This window comes from Urocitellus parryii, chromosome 1 (genome assembly GCF_045843805.1).
Source record: "Urocitellus parryii isolate mUroPar1 chromosome 1, mUroPar1.hap1, whole genome shotgun sequence".
NCBI classification, from domain to species: Eukaryota; Metazoa; Chordata; class Mammalia; order Rodentia; family Sciuridae; genus Urocitellus; species Urocitellus parryii.
Window position 1 is genome coordinate 227,340,964 of NC_135531.1, and position 26,772 is coordinate 227,367,735.

General features: G+C 36.1%; 1 protein-coding gene across 2 annotated transcripts in view; it reads right to left on the reverse strand.

Annotated features, from left to right (window-relative positions):
* The window catches only part of Chn1 (chimerin 1), a 172,540-nt gene that overhangs the window by 16,929 nt on the left and 128,839 nt on the right, over positions 1–26,772 (reverse strand). For both annotated transcript variants that reach the window (XM_026405632.2, XM_026405633.2), the window contains 2 exons: positions 26,661–26,738; positions 6,319–6,403 (listed from right to left, as the gene is read on the reverse strand). In XM_026405632.2, coding sequence (XP_026261417.2) covers positions 6,319–6,403; positions 26,661–26,738 — 163 coding nt within the window. The remainder of the gene's footprint in view (positions 1–6,318; positions 6,404–26,660; positions 26,739–26,772) is intronic.

A 26,772-nucleotide genomic window follows, 5' to 3' on the forward strand; every position in this document is an offset into this window, starting at 1 on the left:
ATAAACAAACAAAAAACACTCTGAGGGAACTCGCTGCTGGGTTGTTCCTTGAGTCCTGAGGTTCCTATGAGTCTCCCTTATTTTCTCTGACTAATTTTAGAGACCTTCACAGTTGATGCAAATTTCTTGCTTAGGGTCTCTTTCATTGTGTGTGTGTGTGGAGGGGCAAGGGGATGGTTATAATTACTGGAAGAAATAAAGTGAAATACATTTATCCATCTTGTCCAGAACTGGAAGAACTCTTACATAGTGCTTCAAAAATGTAAAATTTAGCAAAGTTTCCTAATTCAATAGTAGTGTAGATGTGCTTCACACTTTCAGTCTGTACACATAGGCCACAGTTCAGGTTGGAAAGGGTCCTTGGTAACAACGTATTTCACAGATGAAGACAATGAGGTTCAAAGGTACTAAAGGAGTTGTTCAAGTTCTTCAGGGAGCAAAGTGGTAGAACTGAGAGGAACTGCTGATCCCAGCCTGTGCTATTCCCACTGAGTCATTCCTACTTCTTTTGCCAGTAGTACACCATGTACTTTGAGGTATTTTTTCAGCATTGAAGATGAATTTGCTATTTTTAATCTCTTATTTGATAATGTGTGATGTATCCATTGTCATATGTACTTAAGTTTTAAAACATTGCTACATTTTACCTAAATGAGTCTTCACTTATGGATGATTGAATCTCATGGGACTTCTACAAAGCCTAACCATTATATTTTTGTTTTGTCATATTTTTTCCCTATGCATAAACTGTAAATGGAAATCCAGTAGAAAGTCAAACAGCAAAATTTTGATGCATTTGAGTGGCACAATAGTCTGATATTAACTTTTTCCTTTACATGTTTGGAGACATTTCTCATTTTAAACATTGGCAGGCTCCTAAACTTATTTGTGAATCAGTAAAAACTGAATAAAGTAAGATGACTGAGCTCAGATTTAGGTATTTAAGGAAAAGGGCAATGTTTTCTGAACTAATATTCCTTTTCCTTTGAATAATATAAAACCCTGGGAAAATATATTATGCTCAATTTTAGCAATAAATTTCAAGGCCAAAGTTTTGACTAGGTTGAATATGATGAAGTCCTTTAGAAAACCACATGATAGGAAGAAAGCATTAAAACAAAGCATTTTTTTTTCTATACTTAAGTTAACAATGCAATACAACAGTCTTGAGCCTGCCCTGAAAACTGCTGCTGCAGGGGCTAGCAGTATATCAGTATTTCATTTGCCATTAAGATTTTATTTGGTTTTCATAATTATTTATTAAAGTCATATAACTCCTATATAGTTCCATTTCTTCCAGGGAAGTTCTACACTATAAATGGGGGGAAAGTCCATAGAAGATTTCATTTGTTGCATCTCTTGGTTTGGCAGGTTATTTTATGTTACCATTAAACCACATTTTCCCTCTCCCAATCTCTCAAGTTAATAAGCACAGAATAAACATATGAAAGGAGGAATAAAAAATTTGAATCATCCTATTCTGCATTTAATCAAATATTTCAATTACTCAGACTACTAACATCAGGCTCTTTTCCTATTTTCTGGGGCCTGATATTTCTAATACATACATACATATATATAATGCATATCTAGAATAGAGACATATTTTTGGAAGTTAATTGCTGATATCATTTACATTCTACTGATAGGATTAAGGGAAAACATAATTATGGTAATGTATGTTTTGAAAGGAAGGATAATTATTTATTCTTTTCTATGCCTGTTCATTTTTAAGTAATTACAAATAAATTTTACTTTTTGGGGCGTATAAAACCCAGGGTCTTGCACATGCGAGGCAAGCACTGTACTATTGAGCTACACTTAAAGCTAATGAATTTTATTCTTAAATATATCTCTTATGTTTACCCCATAAAAGTAGAACAGCTCATATTTAAATGTGCATCACAAGCAATGAACTTTCATAAGCAAAATTAAGAGGAATGCCTTGTTCTTTGACATATTTATGAAAATATTGCTTTCAATAAAAATACATGAAACTTAATTCATGAAACTTAAGTTTCAATACATGAAACTTAATTCTTACCAAATTCTTATTGACTTACAAGGACAACTGTGCTGAAGTATAATCAAAGATGTAATAAAAAATATCACTATGTCTTTCTTCCACCTAAAAATTAAGTCTTGTGTACTTGAAATACTAGGTTTTATTTTTAGGAAAAAACTGCTATTTCTATATGGGGGCAGCAATGATAAGAATACACTGAAAATATGAAGACATCTCAGTAACTAATGCTAAGCTGAAATGTTGGATTTAAAATAATGATCGGGGGCTGGAGATACAGCTCAGATGGTAGAGTGCTTGCCTTGCATGCTTAAGGCCCTGGGTTCAATCCCCAGCACTGCCAAGAAAACAAAACAAAACTTAAAATAATGATCATCATTCTTAATTTATTGTTAATATTCTGATAAGGCTAAAATAAAAACATTTCAGGAATGCTGGTGGAATAATGATCTTTTCTGGGAAGGGACAACAATCTCAGTGATTATATAATAATGATACATTACTCTAACTGGTAAGCTTACATTTTATAAAGAAAGGAAAAACAAAACAAAACCCCAATTGGGAGAAACTAATTGATCTGAATGACCATCCTTTGATTCTTACTTTTTAAAGGCTACCTTCTTGGGTCGTAAATAGTTTAGCAAGAAGAACATCAGTTCTGCAGATAGTCCCTTGCAGTGAGACATTAATTTACCCTCCTTACAGGAGACTACAAGAGTGAGGCTTTGGCAGAGGAGATGGTTTATGCCTCCTATATCACCCTGGTGTTGCTGGGTCTTGAAAAGATCATGCAAGGTAATGATTAGAATTTCCATGAACATCCCTGTTGCTCCCTCAGTTGTCCTTGGCTGAAGTGTGCTTAGTGGCAAGCCTCGAGCATTCAGTCCTGAAAGGGCAGCTTGCCTGTCACAGAAGTAACTGGATTCAATGTGATTCCTATAGCAATACTGCAGACCAGATGGTTTGGACAGCACCCAATACTTTTAAAAAAGAAAAAAGGTGTGGGTGTGAAGGATTCAAAATTGTACCTTTTGGCCAACACTCCCTTAAAAATTCCTGACAGCTGGGCATGACAGGACATGCCTGTAATCCTAGCAACTCAGGAGGCTGAGGCAGGAGGGTAGAAAGTTCGAGGCCAGCTGAAGTAACTCAGCGAGACCCTCAGCAACTAACTTAGTGAGACCTTAGGTATATAGCTCAGTGGTAAGACACCCCTGGGTTCTGTCCTCAGTTCAGAAAAAGAAAAAGAACCAGAACAAAGTAAGATGTCTTGGGGATCAAAAGCAGATAAATACATCTATTGTTTGACAGGCAGCAGTTCTACCATTTTTCTTTGGATATAATGTCTTCAATGTTTAATGGCTGTTGTATTAGTTTCCAATTGCTGCTATAACAGATTGCTAAAAAATCAGTGGCTTAAAACAACAGGTATTTATTACCCTTCGGTTCTGGAGGCTGAAGTTCAAGATCAGTTTCACTGGCCTAAAATCAAGGTGTTAGCAGGCCTTTGTTCCTTTGGAGTCTTCAGGGGGACAGTCAGTGGCTTCACTTGCCTTTTCTATCTCCTAGAGACCACCTGCATTTCTTGGCTTATGGTCCCTTCCTCCATCTTCAGAGCCATCTGGATAGCATTTTCTCTCTTCTCAGAACACATCACCTTTTTGTGACTCTCAGTCCTTTTGCCTCACTAAGACACTGTGACTGTAATTACACTGGGTCCACTCTGACAAACCAGGTCATTTCAATATCCTTAATTTAGTCTCACCTGCAAAATTCCTTGTGCCCTGAAGGGCACAGGTTCCAGGGATTAGGAAGAGGAAGTCTTTGGGGACCTTTATTCAATGCCTACCATAGTGAATGTGTGTTCTCTCTTTAAATTCCTAATTCTTTGCGTTGTTTTAAATAACTTAAATGGCTCAAAGGACAGATGAGTCTCAGAGTCACTTCAGACCTAAGAATCCCACTGTCAATCCAAATGTAATCAGTTGTCAAAGAAAAGAGAACTAATTCAAATCTTGACTCCTCTGAGGTTTTTGTTTTTGTTTTTGTATCGGGGATTGAACCCAGGGGTGCTTTATCACTGCGCTACATTCCCAGGTCTTTTTATTTTTGAGACAGAGCCTCATTAAATTGCTGAGTCTGACTTCAAACATGCGATCCCACTTAGCCTCGGAATTTGCTGGGATTCCAAGTGTGCACTAGGCCTGGCAACCTCTGAATTTTAAAACGTGTGCTTATATTACATATTATTATTCAAGTCCCCCCAAACAACAATAAAATGAAAAATTCCAAGGCTTTTCCTTCGATTCTTGCCCTTCACTCCCAGTAAGAGGCAGAGGTTATGAGTGTGGGTGGCTGTGGGGAGGGGGTTGGATCACTGTCATTCTCCTTTCCCACAGTTATTATTGTGAGAGATGTTCCAAAACATTCTTTCAAATAGGATTCAGGATTGTAGTGTATCACCACAGATTATTCATGTATGTGTTGTACTAATTCTCTGCTGATGGCTGACGCAGAACGCCTATGTAGACGGCCTTCACTCTCTCGAGATATAAATGGCACACATTGTTACTGTCCTGAAAGGAAAGCTTATAAGGTAGTGATTGATGGTCATGAATTGCTTAGGAAACTGTTGCGGAGTGTCAGCTGGTCAAGGATGTCTCAAAGAGCAAACTAGGCTAATGGACACCCTTATTCCTTGAGCAGGCAACTTTTGCTTTTGAAAGATCAATTCACTTGCCTTTAGAAAACCAGGAGGAAGACTGTCTTAATACTATGACTCTATCAACACTTTCCGCTCCACACTGTTCTCTTCCAGTCAAAGGCACACCCACAGCCTTTGTAAGGAAGCCTCCTCATTCTGACTCCCCAGAACTCAGCCATAATAATAAGGTTTTCCTCATGGACTCTCTGAAACTAGACCCTGAGCCTTGATGGACTACTCTGCCCAGTTCAAAGTTTATATTTGCACCCTTCTTAACCCACTCTCCACAGCAGGGAGTGTCCTAAGCTGGCCGGCTAATGATGTGTGCCTGGAAACTTACTAAGCCCTAGTGATGTTTAGGAAATAATAACTGAAAGAAGAGTGACTTGAGATGTTCACATGCAATGCACACTGTACTTTGCTATTCAAAGAAAATGTTTAGAAATATGAAAAATCAGGCCTCAGAAATTTCTGCACATAATGGACAACAAAAATATTCCACTTAAAAATCATGCCACAAAAGAAATAGAGATATTTGCAGTGGTAAGTCTGTTACTACAGTTACCATTTGAAATAAATTACTTTTAGTGTACTTTTTTAGCATAAAGTTTTATGCTTAAAGACATCTAAGAAGATATTTTAGTTTTATAAATTAGATAGCAAAAAGAAACTTTGATGATCAAATACTATATACTTAAAATTTAGATGATCATTTAAAGCTTATGTTAGAATATAGAGTAGTTTGAATAAATGGCCAATATTAAGTATATTTGTTCTATACAAATAAGTTTCACATATCGATAACTACTTCATTTCACAAAGTTTTTCAACAAATCCCTCATATGTGTGTATGTGTGCATATATACATATGTTAACAGAATGAAGAAAATAACATTTATTGGGGTTAATTAGAATTGTAATCTGGGAAAACACAGATTCAAGCTGTCTTAAAAATGTGCTCTTGTATTGGGCATATGTGTAAATCTTAAAGCTTCTCAACTCAAATCTAAAATATGATGGTCATATTTTACAAAAATAATTTAATATATTCAAGATTTCAAAATGTCATAAAATATTAGTGACTAAGTTGTTTTCAGAATTTGGTAGCCATCTTTCAAGATAAAGTCACAGACTTTTTTTTAAAGGTTTGATTTAACAAAAAATTTAGTAAGGACAATCCAGCTTAGCAAGTTATCTTTAAGATTCAGTTTCCAAGGCAACAATCATGGGTCCTGGTACACTGCTTTTTTAAAAAACCATTTTTATAAATTTAGTTACTGCAACATCAAAGGCAAGTATTAAATATAACTGCCTTACTTTTATCTCCTTTTATTGGGCTTTTTAAACAAGCTAACATCTCTCTCTTCAGTGGACTAATACTAGACTAGATTCCTAGTCTTCTGCCCATCAAATGTAAGACAGTTAAGGGCAAATACAATTTTAATTTCCAAAGTGGTGGCCTGAGATCGCAGCCACCCACATGTGTGCTGGAGTGAACAGGGACCCAGTCTGTTGTAGGTGTAGATGGATCTCCCAGAGCCTCGCAAATCGCTTCACAACTGACTCCCTCAGAGGAGGGAAATGCTCTTACCTGCACATTTCACTCCCTGAGCAATGAGGCCCCACATGAAGTTGGCACAGTATTCACACCAGTGTGGTCCTCGGAATGTATGGACCTGAAAAAGAAGAGGCGAAGTGGGGAGACAGGAAACACACAGATGAGGAGACACTTTCACATCAAAACCCTGATATATAAGCCAAGTTAGTACTGAAAAGGCAATACGGCTACATGTAGAAGAACTTTGGTTGAGAGGAATTAGTAAGTAGTTACAATGTTTTTCAGAGCTTGAATTCCTCTTTGTTTTAGAAGTGGTGATAAATCAAACCAATATTCTGCAATTTACTGTGGAAAACAATTTTTATGATAGAATTTTCCAAAAAGAGTCTCCTCAGGTCCAAGCAGCCTCATCTATGTGTTACACAAATTCTGGCATTTCTGAGTACTATGATATGAAGAAGGATAAGAAGCAATATCAAGTATGTTTGGATTCATAAGGATGGGTCACAGATGGTAAAGGTGACCCTGACTGGTCACAACAAAATCATCAAAAAGAGCAATTTCTGTTCAAAATGCTTAGCATTTATGTTGGAAAAGAGAATTAAAATATTTTAGAAACTGCAGAAGCTATAGTTAATCAGAAACTTTTAGTGATTATTCACTGTTCATGCCAACTCAGATAGGTTTTACTGAATTTGATTCCTTTTTCCCTAAGAAAGGAATTCCCAAAGCAGAAAGAATCTTAAAAATGCTAAGATACATACAGATTTTTACATACAGAAAAAGAAAGTATTCTAGTTTAACTCTGGTGAAAATTTGCTAGGGAAGCAGTGAATTCAAACCCTACCATTAAAGAATAAGAGAAAAAAATCTTGAATAATATCACTAACAATTAAAGATTTCTGAGCACACATTGACTGAAAATATAACAGAAAAATGAAAGAAAAGGAAAGTACAAAGAAGTAACTAATAGGTATCAAAATAAATTTACTCAAGATGATTTCCTCCTGCAGAAAGAATAAGAGTAAAAATCACAAAGTGTGATAAATATCTGTCAAACAGCTACTGCACATAATGCAATTCACAGCTAAGACTGTCATTTTTTGGTAATTGTTATATTAATATTATTGACTAGATCTTAGAAACCAAGTGATTCTAAGGTGTGTGTAGGTTATATATATCTTATTTCTTCAAACTTGAGAGGCCATAAATGTAATGTACCATTATTTTACCTTTAGTAAAAACATGCCAATTAAATTACAAATAACTCATGATAAGATAAATTCCAATTTCAGGATGTTAAGATGTAAAATAAAATATGCTTATTAAGAATCAGTGAAATATGGTTTATCAGAATTCAAAATACTGCTATTGGCCAAAATATCCAAATAAGGGTGCAGTGGATCACGCAGAATTCATTCCAGGTAGGTGTATGTGACATTGTGCCAAGTGAACTCGAGTACAAAATTTTATGCTAATTTTGAGAAGTAGCCATAAATCCTTCTGTCTTTCATGGAAAAAAGGTCAGGAATGCAGGCTCGCTTCTGGATTGTTAATGATGTTCCAAGTCTGTATATTGAAGGCATTTCCTGGAGTTGCTGAAGCAGAGCCTAAGTTCAATAGTCATATTCTGTGTGATGTTCCTGTGCTTGTCTCTATTCCTCAGAGTGAATATAATTGGATAAAGTGTGCAATCCGAGGGTAACATGTGAAGTAGGTAGAACTGACTCATGCAAAAACTTATATAGTCATGGAATCATTAAAGAATTGTAAAATTACTTTTAGAGAAAGTCTTTGGGATATAAACTGACCACATTTCAGGATAAACCAGCATTACTTACTTCATAAGATGAATACAAATGAAGTAAAAACAAAAACAGAGTCTCAAGAATTATTTTGCATCTGCCAGTGATCTCATGTAAACTGTCTGAAAGTTACAATGGGAAGTGAAAATAAGAGTAGATGGTGTTTTGTTTGTTTTTACTTAAACAAAAAGTCTTTTGGCAAACAGCATTGACTACTGAGATGTTATTAGAAAACTCACTTCCTTCCTCACCTTCCCGAAAACAGTGGTAAATGTGGCATTCTGAAAAGCAACAGAACATTTCTTCATATTACATTTGCTATAGAAAGGATTTTTATGATCTGCAGGAACCATGTTTTGTAATTGCAGGATGTATACATATCACAGAAAGCAACTGTTAGGAAATTTTTATTTATGTATTTGATTCTTGGTCAGCTTTTTAGGGGAGTGGTAGTGGGTATTGAACCCTGGGTGCTTTACCACTGACCTAAATCCCAGTCCTTCTTATTTTTGATTTTGAGACAGGGTCTCACTAAGTTGCTGAGGCTGGCCTTGAACTTGGAATTCTCCTACCTCAGCCTTCGGAGTCTCTGGGATTACAGGCATGCACCTAGCCTGGCTTGGACAGCTTTTTAATTTTTTAAATTATTTTTTTAGAATAAAGGCATCTTGCCATTAGTGGCTTTTGTTTGTTTGTTTCCTCTCTTATTTATTTAGAAGGCAACTTATGTAACCCTTAGGAAACTGTCCTAGAGATAGGCCTTGCAGCACCAGAAGTTTACTAAACTATTTGTATAACAAAGTTAACTGGATCCTCTTTTGAACTGTTGTTGTTCTGTGACCTCTATGTCTCCATGCATGACACTGGGCAGTGTATAAATTTGCTTATTGTAGCTTTTTTGTCTTCTTTATTCCCCCAAGGTCTAATAATGAGGGTGTGGGGGCCCATGATTGGGAAGGACGATATTAACAGATGCAAAAGTAGAGGAACAGGTTTGGAAGTGAATTGGGGAAGAAGATGGTAGAATGAAGGGGGAGGGGGTACAGCTGATTGAGGATTAATGGGAAAGAGGAGGTCACTGATGAAGCAGGCTCCCAGGGGTCAAATGGAGACAGGATCCAGAAAGTATGGTTAGTGCTGAACAGGAAGAGTTGGGGGGAAAAGACAATGGCTGTGCAGGAGTGCTGGGGTCCCCATCTCTGAGAGTGTGCACTGGGAAGTCAGTTCTGTTAGAAGCAAATGAAGAGTCTGGGGAAAGTTGACACTACAATCATACTACACCAGTGCCAAGAACATTAAAGAAAGCATGAAGTGGGCTGGGGTGGTGGCTCCGTGGCAGAGTGCTTGCCTAGCATGTTTCAGGCACTGGGTTCGATTCTCAGCACCACATATAAATAAATAAAATAAAGGTCCATCAACAACTAAAATATTTTTTTAAAAAAGAAAGCATGAAGTGACATTACTTACAGAAAGGGTAATTGCTCTATATTTGAGCTCTATCAAAATGTTTCATTTTATATTGAGTTTTATATTATCAATGATGTCACATACTTTACCAACTCAGGAAAGATATCGTAAAAAAAGCAACTGCACAAATTAACAGTTTAGGCTGGCTCTTCCATCTGGAGGACATTGTGTTAAGTGAATAAGTCAGGAAAAAAACAAACAAAAACAAACAAACTAATACTGCATGTCCTCATGTACAATGGAGGAACAATAGAAAAGTTGATCTTACAGAAGAGGTAATTGTGGTTACCAGGGGTTGAGAAGATACAGGATGATTAACAGGTACAAGGGTGTAGCTGGAGAGGAGGAAAAACTTCTAATGTTCTATAGCACAGCTGGGTAACCACGGTTGACAACAGTAGATTGTGTATTTCAAAACAGCTAGTAGAGAGGTTTTTGATGTTCCCAGCACAAGGAAATGATACTGTTTGAGATGATGGATGTGCCATTACCATGATTTATATACACACTATACAATGTATTGAAATAGCAGACTGTACCCCATAAATATGTGTAAGTAAGTGTCAGTTAAAAAATAGCTTTATGGGCTGGGGTTGTGGCTCAGTGGTAGAGCACTTGCCTCGCACGTGTGAGGTACTGGGTTCGATCCTCAGCGCCAACTTGACTGCAAGTTCGAAGACAGCCTCAGCAAAAAGCGAGGTGCTAAGCAACTCAGGGAGACCCTGTCTCTAAATAAAATACAAAATAGGACTGGGGATGTGGTTCAGTGGGCGAGTGCCCCTGAGTTCAATCCCCAGTATTAAAAAAAAAAATGCTCTTTAGTTATTCTGTATCTAGCACAATTAAAACAGGTGTTATTTCCTGCAGTCAAGTCTGTGGGCACTGACATTTGCTGATAATTTTGTTTACTAGATATGGTTGTATTTTAATTACCTGTTTTAAAAATGATTCAAAATACAATGGGCATTCAAAATATAATTATTATTGTACCTCAGGGACTCTTTCTGCTTAGGAGGATGCTAAGAAAGGAGAAGGTGGGACAGAGGGGGAAGGAGGCCTGGAATGGGTCACATGGAGTATGGGGATTTGGACTTGAAACTTGATACCTTACCAGGGAATGGTGAGAATGGCCTACCTACAGTAGAGGCCCATCAGAGATCTGGTCAGTGCTCGGGGAATCAAAACTACTGCATCTTTTACAATATACACAACTAATGGAAACTCATTGTGTGATACAGAAACTCATCATTTTGTCATTTTTACAGTATTTTTAATATTAAAGGCCCTAAATTTTTGTGTTTCCCTAAGTCTGTTTTAGTTTTCCTTTCACTTCTCATTTTCCATGGCTGTAAGTTTTTTCATATTCCTTTTTTCCCTTTTCCTATCACAGTTTCTTAGTTGTGGACCAGAAAATCTAATAACAGAATTTTGCTAGCACTGGATGTAAACCAAGAAAATGTTCCATCTGCCTCTTAAAAGGCCTTTTGAACAATGAAGAATTGGCTCCTTGCCTGTGTTTCGTACAACCAATGCTTACGGACAGTGATCTTGTGATGAATGAGACACTAGCAGCATCTTACTTTATTCTATTGCTTCCACCAAGTCATTACTGTTTCTTACAAGCAGAAACTACCTCTGCTTTTGTTATTGACTGTACCACTTTAAAGACACATTGGTTTTGGAAGGTGGGAGAGGACCAAGTCCTTTGTAGATGGCACTATTTTTTTTCCTTACTGATATTTAAACAAATCATTCCATCAATTTACAAAAATGGTTTAGCTTTGGGGAGGGTATTTTGTTAAGACAATTCAAAAGAGCAATCAATGCCAGTATGTACAATGTAAGTGAAATCAGGGACAGTACCAAAGAAAGCAACCTTATAAGTGGGCCACAGATATTTTTTCTAGGCTACCTTGACAAATGAAAGTGACAGTATACAGCAGGAATTACACCTTAATGAACAAAGGACATAACCAACTAGTTTAAAAGCCATTTCCTCTTTTTTTGCAACTGGAAAAAAATATAACTTTATTATCATGGCACTTGGGATTGCTTTTTGCCTGAAACAACTCCTTTCAATGTAATAACTATCAATTCATAAGAAAGACTAGATTACTGAATAGAGTCCAATCAGTGATGGCACTGGTCAGAACCAGGCTGAAAAGAACAGGGTATAAGGTAGATGGGATACTTAGGGGCTCAAGGACACAGGCCAGTGTTACATCTCCTGAGCACTGACCTTGGTAAAAACTGCAGCTATTCTCAATTGAGTCTGCTGACCAAAATCCTGGGTTATATAAAGAAACTAAAGCACTTGATACTCATCACGTTTATAGCATTCACACCTCCAGTTTGAATGCCAATAAGGGAAACAGAAAAAAAAAAAAATCCATGCTATGGAAAGATAAATTCAGGATTGTCTTCATTATCCCTCCAAACCAAACACCCTCCCTTGAGAAATAGGAATAAATGCAACAGCAACGGAATATGCTTGCAAAGCTTGCTGCAAGTGTAAATCATGGTGTTGGACATAAGAACATGTAGGGGCTGGGAAACTCTGCTTGGAAAGGTGGCAATGACATTTCAGCTGCAGCTTAGTTGTGTTGGTTCTCCAACATGGTATTGGGCCACAAAGAGAGAGAACAGAGTATCAAAATCAAAACTAAAGGAAGGTAGGTAGCAGAGAGCTGGGCAGGAAAGACCCTCCCACCCCCATTTTTATCTTTAGGGCAACCAGGATGCACTCTTTTAAGTGACCAAAGGCAGTCTTTCCAGATGGTTTTAAACTTTTTGATTCATATGATATGAAAAATGCACGAAATTGTGTAAGAGGTCATGCAAAAAGTGTGGGAAGAGTACTTAAATAGGAGTGTCTTTGTAGCAAGGTGATATCTTCCTGCCTGTTGTTTAGTTAAATTTAATCAAGACTACTGGCTGTAACTCTTGAGAAAAATCTATAGCAAACACAGTGAGGTTAAGTAGAGTTAAGTCACCAGCATTGATATTATGCTGGCCATTCTGATGAAATGGGAGTGTAACGTGGTGACCACAGCAGGAAAGGAAGAACTGTGCCAAGTACTTGCTGAAGCATAGCTTTAGGCAATGGTTGGAACTGCAGGTGCTGAGAATAGGAGGAGGAGCACAATCAGTGGCCAGGAGTGGTGAGAAGTGAAGGAGACCTGGACGGTTGGAGCAGGGCCCAAGCACTGTCACCCTCTGTGAGGAGCTGCTAGGAGATGATCATACAGGGGAGGATTCGTGGGTCTCTGTAAGGCACATACTTAACTGTGCAAGTTAACACAGCCAGAAGCATCACTTTGATCAGGATGACAAATAACAGAAAATTGGTGATCTAATGTTTCAAGAGTGAGAAAACAGTTCAAAATTGAGGGAAATGCCTTAAAAGCCTACTGGACTTCCATTGGCCATACCACAAATAAATGAAGTCCTGAGCTATGAGAAGTAATTACAGGGAAAATATTGGCCAGACTATAATAACACTGGTGTTACTATGCCAGCATGGCAATTATTAGGGCAATATAGTAGTATGGTTCTCCTTCCACATGAAGAACATTTTGAAAATGTTCTTTATTAAATGGTGTATGAAACACTACTACTTTAAATAAACATGTAGATAAATAATGAATTATCAATTCCACTCATGAGAATGCATCCACTATAATTTGATATAGGGTCTTACTTATAGAGTTTATTTATTTGTTTGTTTGTTTATTTAATGAAGTCCTTCATGATCTATCCATTCCCCCAGGCAATGCTATGCCAGTGAAGGAGAAATACCTCTACAGTTAAAGCCGAGTTGCTGCAGCACAAACACAGTGAGGTTATAAGTGGGCCACAGATAGTGAACTGGCTCAGAATCATATACAACCATTTTAACGCTACAACACAGACAGACATGGTTTCTGGTGCCAGTGTTCTGTTCTAAGCTGAAAGAGTGGTTATCAATTTGAACTAGAATGTTTTGTTTTTCTGTGGATTTTTCTTTTTTTGGTGGTGCTGGGGACAGTATCATCAATTTGAAACCCAGGCTTCAGGAAGTAGAAACATCAAAATTCTCAAAGCAATCCTTTTATCTATTTTTTTTTTTGGATCATGTGACAAGGTACAGATTGTATAACAAAATATAATAATTACAACAGGAAATTCAGAAACACTTTTCATTTCAAACTATGGATGTTTAAAGTATTATAAAACCTGTAATTTTAATTTCTTTAAAAAAAAATCCTTTCTTCTAATAGTTTTACCTCTAAATTGAATCATACTAAAGGCTTTAAAATATCAAATGTCATAACCTAAAACATTTCTTTGAAAGTCAGCTTCATTACTTGGATGAATGAGTTTGCATTCAAATATAAGTAGTTAAAAAAAATCAATGCAGTCAATCAATACCTCAAAATACCAATCCTCTAAAGTTATATTATATAGGTATAATAGGAAAAGAAAATAAATGGACCAGCTGGTTGGACAATAAAAAGCACTTTACAATTAATAGCTGAGTGACAGAAAACCTCTATACTACATTACAAATAGGTAAATTGAACACGGAGAAACAAAAAATGCCTCAGACTAATCCACATTACTTTGCAATCCACAGTTCCCTGAAGCCAAGTCTGCACTAATTTAACATTTCCACAATTAGCTGTCAATTTCTCTTTGGCTTGGTTGTAGAAGCGTTGTCCAAAGAGGCACTGTCAACACACATTACAATATGAAGGCAGGCATCTCTATAAGACACCAGGAAACAGGTTTCACTAAACATGGGAAATTATCAAACTATGTGGGCTGGAATGTAGCTCAGTGGTAGAGTGATGCCTAGCATGAGTGAAGGTTTGGCTTTGATCCCTAGCACTGTAAAAACAAAACAAAACAACAACAACCACCACCACCTGCCCCCCCCCCAAAAAAAACCCCCAAATCTACACAAAATATGTGGTTAAAATCCTCTTAAAAGTCTTAGTAATAAGAGATCCTGATTTTTCTGTTTTTGTTATTTTTTATTTTCCTATGTCACTGATTGTTGCTCTTTAATGTTTCTTTCCTTCCATTACTTGGTCTAATTGGTTCTTTTTCTAGTCTTTTAAGGTGGAAGCTTAGTTCACCAATTTAAGATTTTTTTTCCCCTTTTTCTAATGTAAGCATTCAACAGTATAAACTTCCTTATAAGCCATACTTTAAACCATATTCCACAAATTTTAATATTTTTCTTCTCAGAAATATTTTCTAATGTTTCTTATAATTTCTTCTTTAATTCATGTTATTGAGCAATATACTATTTAATTTCTAAATACACCATACTTAGAAAATTTTCAGATACTTATTTAATATTTAATTGTAAGAGGATAGGTTTTATTTGATTCCAATGTTTTTATTTTATTGATACTTGTTTTATGGCCCAGAATACTATCTATTTAGTGCATCTGCCATTACTTGAAAAATATGTATATTATGATTTTATTGAGTAGAATATTCTATAAATACTAATCAGGTCAAATTAGTTGATACTGTTGTTTAAGTCTTTTAACCTATTCTATCACTGACAGAAATGTTGAACCTTCTAGCAATAACTGTGGACTTGTCTATTTCACTGTTAGTTCAGTTGTTGCTTTATGTATTTTGAACATGTTATTAGGTGTATGTAAATTTTAATCACATCTTCCTTCATTCTCATTGTTGGCCTTAGAAACTTCCATATTTAATGTAAATATATAACCTAGATCTAAGCCAATCAGCACATTCCACTGTCCTGATTGGAGCTACTGGTGCAGAAACAGGCACGTGATATAAATGGGTGAATGACTGCTAAGCCCAGAACCTGAACAAATAGTCTCTTTGCAGTGGACTGGAATCTGGGAGGAGACAGAGCTGGAGCCTCTGTCTGTCATAAGAGGTAATCTAAAAATAGAGAGTTGGGAGACAGGATTCTGGGAGTATTTTAAGATCCCGAGTTGATGGATATTTTCAATTAATGCTGGACTATTCCTACTGTGTGATACAATAAATTCTCTTTTTGCCTTAGTTAGCATGGATCAGGCCTTCTGACATTTGCAATGAAAGTCTCCCAAATGTTAAATATCATTCATGGGTTCTAAATAGATTAAAATTCTCTCTCTCTCTCTGAAGCAATGTCATATATTAGTGGAACAATGAGCTCTCAAAACGAGTAAAGCAAACTAGCAGAGATGGACTTCTCTTTAAGAACAAGGGCATGTTTACTAAGTATGCAGAGATCAGGGCTGTGCCATGTGTAGGAGCTCCAAACAGAGAGAGTTCTAAAAAAAGAGAACAAGTGAACCTGACATTTTAGGCCAGATTCAGGCAAACTGATTCACATGGATAGCCCAGACAGCATCTCTAATACAACCCCTTGGAGATGGTCACCTAATATGACAAGAAGCCTCTGCCTCCTGTGGACCAAAAACTAGATGTATTCTTTTTATTTAAATCTGGTTAGCACTGTACAAAACATACTATTTTTGCTCTCCAAAGAAAATAAAAATGTAAAAAGTAAACAGTTGATGATGCAGGGTTTTCTAGATAGACACATACCTTTATTTTATTTGTTTGTTTACTTACTTTTATGTGGTTGCTAGGATGAAACCCAGTGCCTCCCATGTGCTAGGCAAGCATTCTACCACTGAACTACAACCCCGGCCCCCTGCAGAAGGGTTCTTCAGACGTATAACACCACTGGGCTAACACCCTGGCCCTTTATAGGTCTCCAATCTTATTATGTTCAGAAGACTCTTATGAGGAGAGAAAAGAAAACCTAAAAAGCCCTGAATGATATAGTGTTTATATAAAAAAAACAGTTTAATGGCTTTTCAGCTACTAACTGTTTTGTGGTATAACATTTTAAAAAGAAAAGCCAGTATTTCCCCCCCCACCCACCCCCCGTCCCAGAACTCGGGATCAAATCTCACACAAGTTGCTCTAACACTGAATTACATCCCAGCCCTTTTTATTTTTTATTTTGAGACAAGGTCTTGCTAAGTTTCCCAAGCTGGCCTTGAACTTGAAATCCTCCTGCCTCAGCCTCCCAGGCAGCTGGGATTATAGGTGTATGCTATAGTATCCAGCTAGAAAAGCCAAGATCTTATTTTAAAAATGAGATTTCATTTCCTTTGTATATGACTGTCTCTTCCTTTCTGTGCCCTGGCTTCTCTAATGAAACAATGATTTTTTTTGTGTGTCAAGCACCATTACACAATGAATGTTGAATGATGATGATGAGTTTAATGAGATACGGGGAACCTGATAATATAGACAAAACAAAGTAAGATGTTAGGATGTATAATACTCTTTTTCAGTTATTCCCATTTTATTTAAATTTTTTATTGGTGCATTATCACTATACATAACAGTGGGATTCATTTTTTATATATTTGTACATGCACATGATGTAACAATTTAAGTTGATTAATTTCATCCCTCAGTATTTCCCTTTTCTTTCCCTTCCTCCATCTCCTGGTCCCCTTCCTGCATTCTACTGGTCTCCCTTCTGTTTTCATGATTCCTTTTTTCTCTCCAGCTTCTACATATGAGAAATATGACCCTTAACTTTTGAGTTTGGCTTATTTCCCTTAACATGATGCTCTTGAATCCCATCCATTTTTGCATGTAAACATACTCTTTGACCTTATTAAAGTCATGGTAGGCCTTGCCTCTTATAAGACTCTTGGTCTTCTAGGGAAAGCTAACAGAGAGAGTCAAGGAACTATGCCAGCATAATCTGCTGATTAAACAAGGTTTGAAACTAGAGATATAAAATATAACATATGTATTTTCCTATTAGCTTAAAAATCAGCAAAATAAAATAAGACCCAATCCTCAGTTGAATCTGGAAGAGGAGAATGAATATGTGATACAACAGACTACAAGGTTAGCCAAAGTACCAATGTGTACCCAAAATAGGAAAAAACTAATTCTTGTAATGTGGACCCATAAGCTAAAGAGATAGAATTCTAGAAGAAGTGACTTATAAACTTCTTTGAAATTTTTTAATTGACAAATAAAAATTGCACATATTTATCATGTACAACATATTTTGAACTACATACACATTGTAGAATGGCTAAATTGAGTTATTTACATATGTATAATTTCACATATTTATTATACCTTATGTGGCGAGAATACTTAAAAATCACTAAGATTTTTAAGACCCATCACCCCTTATCATTAACTACTGAAATAATTTTTTTGGGGGGGTATCAGGGATTGAACTCAGGGACACTCAGCCACTGAGCCACATCCCCAGCCCTATTTTGTATTTTATTTAGAGACAGGGTCTCACTGAGTTGCTTAGGGACTTGCTTTTGCTGAGGCTGGCTTTGAACTTGTGATCCTCCTGTCTCAGCCTCCCAAGCTGCTGGGATTACAGACAGGCATGCACCACCATACCCGGCTTGGAGTGACTTTTACTGTGTGTTATTCCTATGGGTTTACACCCCTAACTTGTTGTTAGAAGTCACATGCCTGGCTGGTTCTCTACTTAGGGATAAATTTTGGAGAAAATAAATTTTCTAAAATATCAAGCTGGCAGGTGAAAAAGATGCTGTAAGTAGTTAATACTGCATTAGATGTAATCCGATGCCAGAGGGACTCACACACGATGCTAGAAATAAGAATCAGTATAGGTTCTGGCAAGACAGAGTCAGACTCTCCTCCTCAGGGATTTGAAAGTGACAACCCCAAATCTTGGTTTCAAGGGTAGCCATTAGATTCTTCCTTTTTTTTCCTTCCCTAAAATGTTTATCTTATTTGGTGTTTAGTTCCCCAAAATAAATCAAATACCTTATAAGTTCTACTAACAGTCTCCTGATCAGAAAAACTTACAAATCTACTCACATTTTAAAAGAACAAAAACAAAAATAAATGGGACTACAGCAAACTTAAAAGCTTCTATCCAGTAAAGGAAGCAATCAATGGAGTAAGGTCACCTATAAAATCAGAGAAAATATCTGTAAATCACACACCCATTAAGAAGTTAATGTCCAAAATATATAAGGAACTCCTATAACTCAATAACAAAACCAAGAAATAATTCTCCTACAAAATTGTCAAAACTGGGCATGGTGGTATGTGCCTATAGTCTCAGACACTCATAAAGCTGAGTTGAGAGAATCACTTAAGAATCCAAGGGGTTCAAGGACAGCCAGGGAAACACAGTTGGACTTTATCTCCAAAAACAAAAAGAAAAAGGCAAAGGACTTGAATAAATAGTTATCCAAAGAATATGGCCAACAGGCATAGGAAATGAATGTATAATATCATTAGTTATCAGGAAAATGTAAATTAAAAACTACAATGGGATATCACCTCATACTAGTTAGAATGGCTGCTATAAAAATACACAACAAACAAAACAACAAGTGTTGGTGAAGATGTGTAGAAACTGGAATCCTTGAAGTGTTTGTGGGAATGTAAAAGGGTATAGTTGCTACAGAAAACAGTATGGAGACTGCTTGAAAAATTAAAAATAGAGCTACCTCATGATCCAGCAGCTCTACTTCTGGGTATATAAATATAAAAGGACTGAAATCAGAATCTCAAAGAGTTATCTGCACTGTGTGTTTAAAGGCAGCATTATTCACAACAGCCAAGCTATGAAAATAACCTAAATGTTCATTGATGGATGAATAAAGAAAATGTGATATATGCAGGCAATGGAATATTTATTCAGTCTGAAAAAAGAAGGAATTCTTGTTCTACATGAAATAAGGATGAACCTGGAGGATATTTTGTGAAGTGAAATAAGCTCGTCACATAAGGACAAAAACTACATGTCCACTCATATGAGGAATCTAAAACAGTCTAATTCTCAGAAACAAAGAGAATGGTTGCCAGGGGCTAGAAGGAGGGGAAAATGGTGGGTGCTGTTCAACATGTTTAGAGTTTGTTATACAAAATGAATAAGCTCTGGATATCTGCTGTACTACACTGTGCCTTTAGTTAAGAATACTGTGTTGAGCACTTACGTTTTGGGGGGGGGTAGATCTCATGTTCAATGTTTTTAGTATAGGGGGAAAAACCCTACTCTCTATTATTACAAGTTGTATACTTTGTGTGCACATCGTGCTGGGAATTGAAACCATTGCTTGTGCATGCCAGGCAAGATCTTCATCATTGAGCTACATCTCCTGCCCTGCATTCTTATTTTTGCTATCAAATAGTTTCAAGAAAAGATGTCATTTTAGGTAACAACCATTTAACATATTTGTATGTGGCATACCAAACCACAAAGAATATGGCATTATTACTTACACACCAAAACTGGCAGTTAAAACACCTTTAATTTTATTTGTAATGAATAATACTATTATGTTCTCCTCATCCTTCTCACTGTATTGATGTTTGCTTTCTTTTTTAGTTTGTGTATGTCCAAGGTCGAGGATCATGTGTTACATACTACTTATCCCCTTTCTATGTCTAGCAGATTGGTATGCACATAAGAATTGCTCAGTAAATACTTGAGGCATGAGTAATGAGGAAATGGAGAAAACATGCCAGGAAAGCCAAAACAGCTTTTAGATTAGAGAGATCATGTGGGCAAGATGTTTCAACACTGTTAATTGGATTCCCCCCCCCCAAAAAAAAAAGATTTAGTTATTATGTCCTCCAGTAACATAACATGTATATTAAGAGTATTTTTTCTGGGCCCACATAGACATGGGTAGGGACTTGTACAGACCAAGAGACTGGAAAGGAAAGTGTTTTCAAAACATGTCCACTTAAAATATTTTAAAAATGAAATACTAGCAAACTTGAATGGAAGGAAACTAAAAGATACTGGTATGTAGTTTTACAAATGGTAATCTGTATTGGCAATGCAGTATCACAGGGAGAAGTAATACTGTGAAACTGGGGAATGAAGACAGATTATAAAACATCTTGAGAGTAATAACATGAAAATAACATTGTGGGTTTCTCCTCAGTGAAATAAAGTAACTTAAATCCTATACCCTACGAAATGGCTGTGAAGAAGTAGAATGCAACTATGTGCAAACCAACAGGAGCCTTGTGATGTGCCTTTCTGGATTATTAGGGGTAGGTAATGATCCAGATTGACCCTAGAGGTGCCACAGCCAGTTCCTCATCGGCATTACAAACCATCGGAAGGACAGGAGGGTGAGGCTGAGCACCCATGGGAAGTGCACAATGAGTCCCTGTGGTCCTCCTCACAAACAGCACAGGCAGAAGTAAAAGGTACAGTATATCTGTTCCCCATCTGGCTTCCACAGCAGCTGATAAGCACTATACCAGACAGCAACAGAAATGCAGTGCTCACAGGGACCTTACAGATGATCTTGTTCAGTCTCCCAGTTTCTCTTCATCAGCCCTTTCCATGTCTGACTGCCCTAGGCAGAGAGAACCCATGCTAAGCACTTATTTTTGCTATTTCTGTCTTCTCTTGCAAGTGGCCCACATTCAAAACTAGGAAGAGAGAGAGTGTGTGTATATAATGGAAATATATATAATTCCATTTAACCTCTTACTTGGAGAAAAATATTACTTATCCCTTCAAAGTGCTTATGTTGATACTCCATGTTCATATCCAGAAATGAAGAGTGACATTATTACAGAAGCTTAATGAGGCATCCCAGGTTGCCTTTTCCATTCTGTAATGTTGTATGGATCTTCTTTTACATTACTTAATTCAAAACAATATTCAAATTGCTGAGCATTATGTGCACAGAGATTAAATACGAGATAACATGGGGATCTTGAATTTCATGGCATTTTAAAAACACAGAAATCTGATTTTAAAAATACAATACAGATCTTAAGATCATTAGCAGAATCTATTTTTGTATTAAATTTCCTGCTATCATGAAAGTGGTTTCAAAATAACAACAGTTCTACCATACCATACCATGTACCCATTTAGTCATTCAACAAATGTTTCTTGAGCTTCTACTAGATACACACATTTTACTAGACATGGGGAAAGGTAAAGAAGAATGGGGGAAACGAAAAGGCTTTGTGATGGTTGGTGGGTGTAATACAAAGAAAGTGAACAGGCATGTTCCTTAAATATATTTCACTGTTGTTTAATATAACCAGTTTTAAAATAATCTTATTTTGTACACAGTTTTAGTTACTTTTCAAATCAACATATTGAAAAATTTTCCCCATATGGACCTAAATAAAATTTTAATTATGAAAAACAAAATATTTAGAACAAATCTAATGTGTTTCAATATAATTCAATCAGAGAATTTTAGAGCTATAATGGGAATTTACAGATCATATAGTGTTAACTCCATGATTAATTTAAAAACTATTTTTAGGGCTGGGGATGTAGTGCCTAGCCTGCATAAGGCCTTGGGCTCACCTCAGCACTGGGGGATAAAAGGAAACAAACAAAATGCTTTATTTTTATTTGTTGATTCCTTTTGTACTTATTCTCAAATGTGAATCAAATGAAAGACCAGTGGGCCTGGCTTTGCCTGTAACACTGGAGAGAAAGAAAAGACAACTTTGAGCAGAACTGCTGGTTCCTGCTACCCTTCAGGTTACCAAACAGCAGAGCTGGTCTACAGGCCAGGAGGGCTGGGTGCACTATTATTTCTTTATCCTAGCAATCCTGAATCAGTGATATTATTAAATAGTTTAAGGTTCATGTTATAATGTTATTTTAATTATAGTATCGATTCACATTTCAGGATTCATTGCTTGCATATTATCTTGGCAACATTAGATCTGTTAATATCTCACATCTTTCATTTACATGTAGAATTTTAGTACTTGAAACTAAAAACCATTCACCATTTTCAAGACTATCTTAAAAAAGAATTAAATTTATGTGTTAAAGTATCTACTCACTACAATTTTCTTTTTTGTGGTGCTAGGAATCAAATCCTAGGCCTTGCATGTACTAGGCAAGTGCTCTACCACTGAGTACACCTGTCCTATAATTCTTAATGTTTTTTTTTTTTCAAGTACTTAATCTGCCTATGTAACCCAGCTTCTGCTACTATACTATTCTATCTAACCTTGCATTTTTAATTTTAATTTTTTTTAGTTGTAGTTGGACCCAATACCTTTATTTATTTATTTATTTTTATGTGGTGCTGAGGATTGAATCCAGCACCTCCCACATGCTAGGTGAGCACACTACTGCTGAGCCACAACCCCATCCCAAATCTTGCATTTTTGCTATAGAATTTTCATCATTAAGCACCAAACTAAATAAAACATTTAACAGTTCAATTTGGAGGAATTAAGAGAAATAAAAAGGATTTCACTGTATTCTATGGTACATGAAAAATGCCACTACTCTTATGTAACACCTACTCTGCCTGGGAGCAGGGAAAGAAGCAAGAGCTTTCTTCAGCCCCACCATGCCAAGTTATCCTTTGCATCATGACTTCTGCAACTGGGCAGGAAAATGAGGAGTCAGATTAAACCTGAAGTATACATATATTTCTTGGTATAAATTCAGAAAAAATATCCAATTAGGAGTGATTTATAATAACAAAAAATGGGCTACCATGTACCTAGATGTACCAGGAACTCTATATTTTTGATATAGAAAAAGAGGCTTAGAGAGATTAAGCAATCTGTCCAAGTTGATACAAATAATAAACAAGCTCCTGAGCGCAATGGCTGGGACTTAATATCATTCTATCTAGAAAGTTTCCAAGTGTAGGAGGCAATCACTGCTGGGGGTTCAATGGGGGTGGAGGTTAGAATGACTGTTTTAGTTTTAAATATCAGAGGCTTTATTTTTTCCTCTGTGTGATATTAGGATAGGGTAAGTTTAGAAAAAGAGAACTTGGCCCAGGATACAGTTTAAAATTATTTTCACTCTAATTTTAATTCACACATAAAAATTACACATATTTATGGGGAACCAGGTACCATGTAATATTTCAATACATGTATAGATTGTATAATGTTCAAATCAGGGTCACATATCTATCTTTTCAGACATTTATCATTTCTTCATGATGAAAATATTTAGAATCTTTTCTCCTACCTTTTTTGAAATTTCACTCTTAATTTATACCACTCTTAATTTCACAGCTGATATGGTAATAATTTTTAAAGGATGTAGAACATTTATCTCTAAAATGACAACCTCCATAAGACACATCACTGTCCTTATGATAGATGCTTTATCAAATCCCCATAAATAACAACAGAATTTAAGACAGCTAGAAAGAGAAACCATGTTACATAACAGCAAATGGGAAACCTCCTGTTTCTCCTACTAAGATACCCTAAACTCAAACACCTCCAGAGTTTGGAGTCAGGTCCAGTTGCTCTATTTGGCTTCACTGTGTGAGGGCTTCACCAAAGGTATATGATGCTTTTGGCTTCACCCTCCTGTCCCCCCACTCTCCCAAAAAGATCTGACAGCTGTTCCACCTCACTGCATTACATAACAAGGCAGTTCAAGAAGCAAAAAAGAAAACCATATTGAAATGAGGCTTCTGTGAGTGGGCTGGTGGTTAGACAGAATACACTGTTATCAACACAGAAAATAGTCACTGGCAAGGCCACGTGAATAATTATCCTTATGGAAATGTTCAGGTTCTCCCCCACAACAAACCGCTGAACTGTACGTACACATCACAATCAGTGACCTTCTAAGTGAGCATTTGTGTGGGAGAAAAACAGCCTGCCACAGAGTCTGAATTCTTTTGGGGATATTCTCAGAAGTCAAGTATGACCTCCCTCCTTAAAAAAAAAAAAAAAAAAAAAAATATATATATATATATATATATATATATATATATATATATATACACACACACACACACACCACACCACAGACATATTTTTAAAATAACATTTTAATGAGAAGAACCAAATTCTGAGACTTCTGACCTCATTAGCAACTTGAGAAAACATGTAATGCAAACTACTAACATTAGCTCTTTCCTGAGCACACTGTTTTTTAAGAGCAAGTCCTAGCTGGTTTTAATGTTTTAGTTTCAGAGAAGGATTTATGTAGTTGGAAGAAAAAACAAACAAACAAACAAACAAAAAAACCCAAACCAACTATCCTTAAAACAGTTTGGGTACCAGCTAATAAGAGTCACAACTGGTCCCATAGATAGCATTTTCTAGTCATATAGAATTTGTTCATAAAGTCATGTGTTAAAGCTGAGAAATAACTGGAAGATATAAACTATGGGAGGAAAAAAGAATATACTTGTTGTTTATGCAAATTCTTCAACAAATCTATTTGCTTTTAATCAATATTGATAAAAAGCACATAAATGAACTTGACATGGTATTAAAATGGCACTCTTAAAAGGCCTGTTTCTGCAGACCAAATCAGAGGATACATCTTTGGAGATATTTAAAATCACAGCTATTTCTAAAGAGTACATGTAATCTTTGCTGAGGAATCCAAATAGCCATTTTTTGTGTGTATGTGATTTAACATGTATGTAACTTTATATTTGCAAAAGGACTTATTTGGGGTCATTTTCCTGGTAATAGTTCTTATAAGACCAGGTCATATATTAGGCAAGAATAAACTGAGGCCTAGTAACCTACATAAATTATTTAGATTCATAATCAGATTTATTTTCCATCTGGTATTTAATCTGATAGATTATTTCATTTTAAAGCAAAGATATTAGTTGAAAGGTAAGGTCCTTAGAAATATATTTAAAGAAGAAGAAAATATTATTGAGTTAGCATAGCCTATATAGTTCAGAAATATTTTTGTTAAGTAACTTAATCTTTTACCCTCAAATGTTCTAAAGATCATAATAATCTATTCCTCATGTGAAAAATGCAGAGCATACGGGGGGCATATTATTAGCATTTGAGTAAAATTAATTCTGGTGTTAAAAATCAGGATGAATTGCAAATTTATCAATATTGATAAAAAGCACATAAATAAACTTGACTTGGTATTAAATGGCACTCTTAAAAGGCCTGTTTCTGCAGACCAAATCAGAGGATACATCTTTGGAGATGATATATTTTAAAATCACAGCTATTTCTAAAGAGTGTGCATGTGATCTTTGCTCAAATAGCCGTGTGTGTGTGTGTGTGTGTGTGTGACTTAACATGTATTTAACTTTATATTGCAAAAGGACCTATTTGGGGTCACTTCCCAGGTACAAAGCCTGTATGCTAAATAAATGCTGACTAAATTAATAAATAAACGGAAGATCAGAATTTCCAGCTTTATCACCATTTGAAACCAAACAGTCCCTTCTTAACAGAGTTAACAATATTTTGTCTAAAATGAAAATACTCATGTCTTATATAAGTGCATCATGAAGTTGTCTAACTATTGGGAAGTTACCATATAAATACCAGTGCATCTACCTAAGTGTAGCTTGGCTTCCTTAGACACGACTTCACATTATATATTCTCTGAATTAAGATGCAAAGGACACAACTTCAAGGCCTCGTATCATGCTAAAGCACAGGAAAGATCTATACACAGCCTGCATCAATACACATATCTTCTTGATGAAAGAAGATTCAGGTACAGTTGACAAATACATTAACACAATAATTTAAAAACTACATACACAAGGTGAAAGCAAATGCTCAAAAAGTGAGGAAAAGCTGCTAGTGTCAGCAGCATCACAGTCCCACGGTAGCCATCCTCTTTTCATCATGGTCAATTCATTAACAGAGGAGAAAAGACAGAAACTATGGGAAATGCAGACCATCTGCTCAATCCAGATGCAACTGAACATGCCTCTTATATCCAAAGCCTTTTAGCAGAAATGAACAGATAAGATCTAATCCTCTCCCGAAATAGCCAACAAAGGTATTTAGATACATTTGCATCACAAATAAAATAATGCCAAAATCATTAAATGGGACCCTTTTAATATTAGTGAAGACTTACCAGTGTCTATACATTGATTAAACAGAATTAAAACAGCACTAGAAAAAATGGGGATGATTTTCTATTAGCTTGTTTTCAGCCATTCCTTAAATAAAATCAGGCTTAAAACATCTCCTTTCCCTGAAGAGCAAGAAAATTTTAGTCAACTCATCCTAGTTTTAAAGACATCAGAAGATATTCTTTTAGTATTACATATTTCAAATAATGAGCATTTCTGATGAGAAAAGGCTAAAAACAAATATTCTTACCTTGAAATTGTGAACCTTTTCATATTTTGGAATTTGCTCATTTTCTTTCAGAGTTGCTCTTCTAACAAGTGATGTCAACTGCGAATAAGCAAAGAGTTTCAGAGGTTGCCAG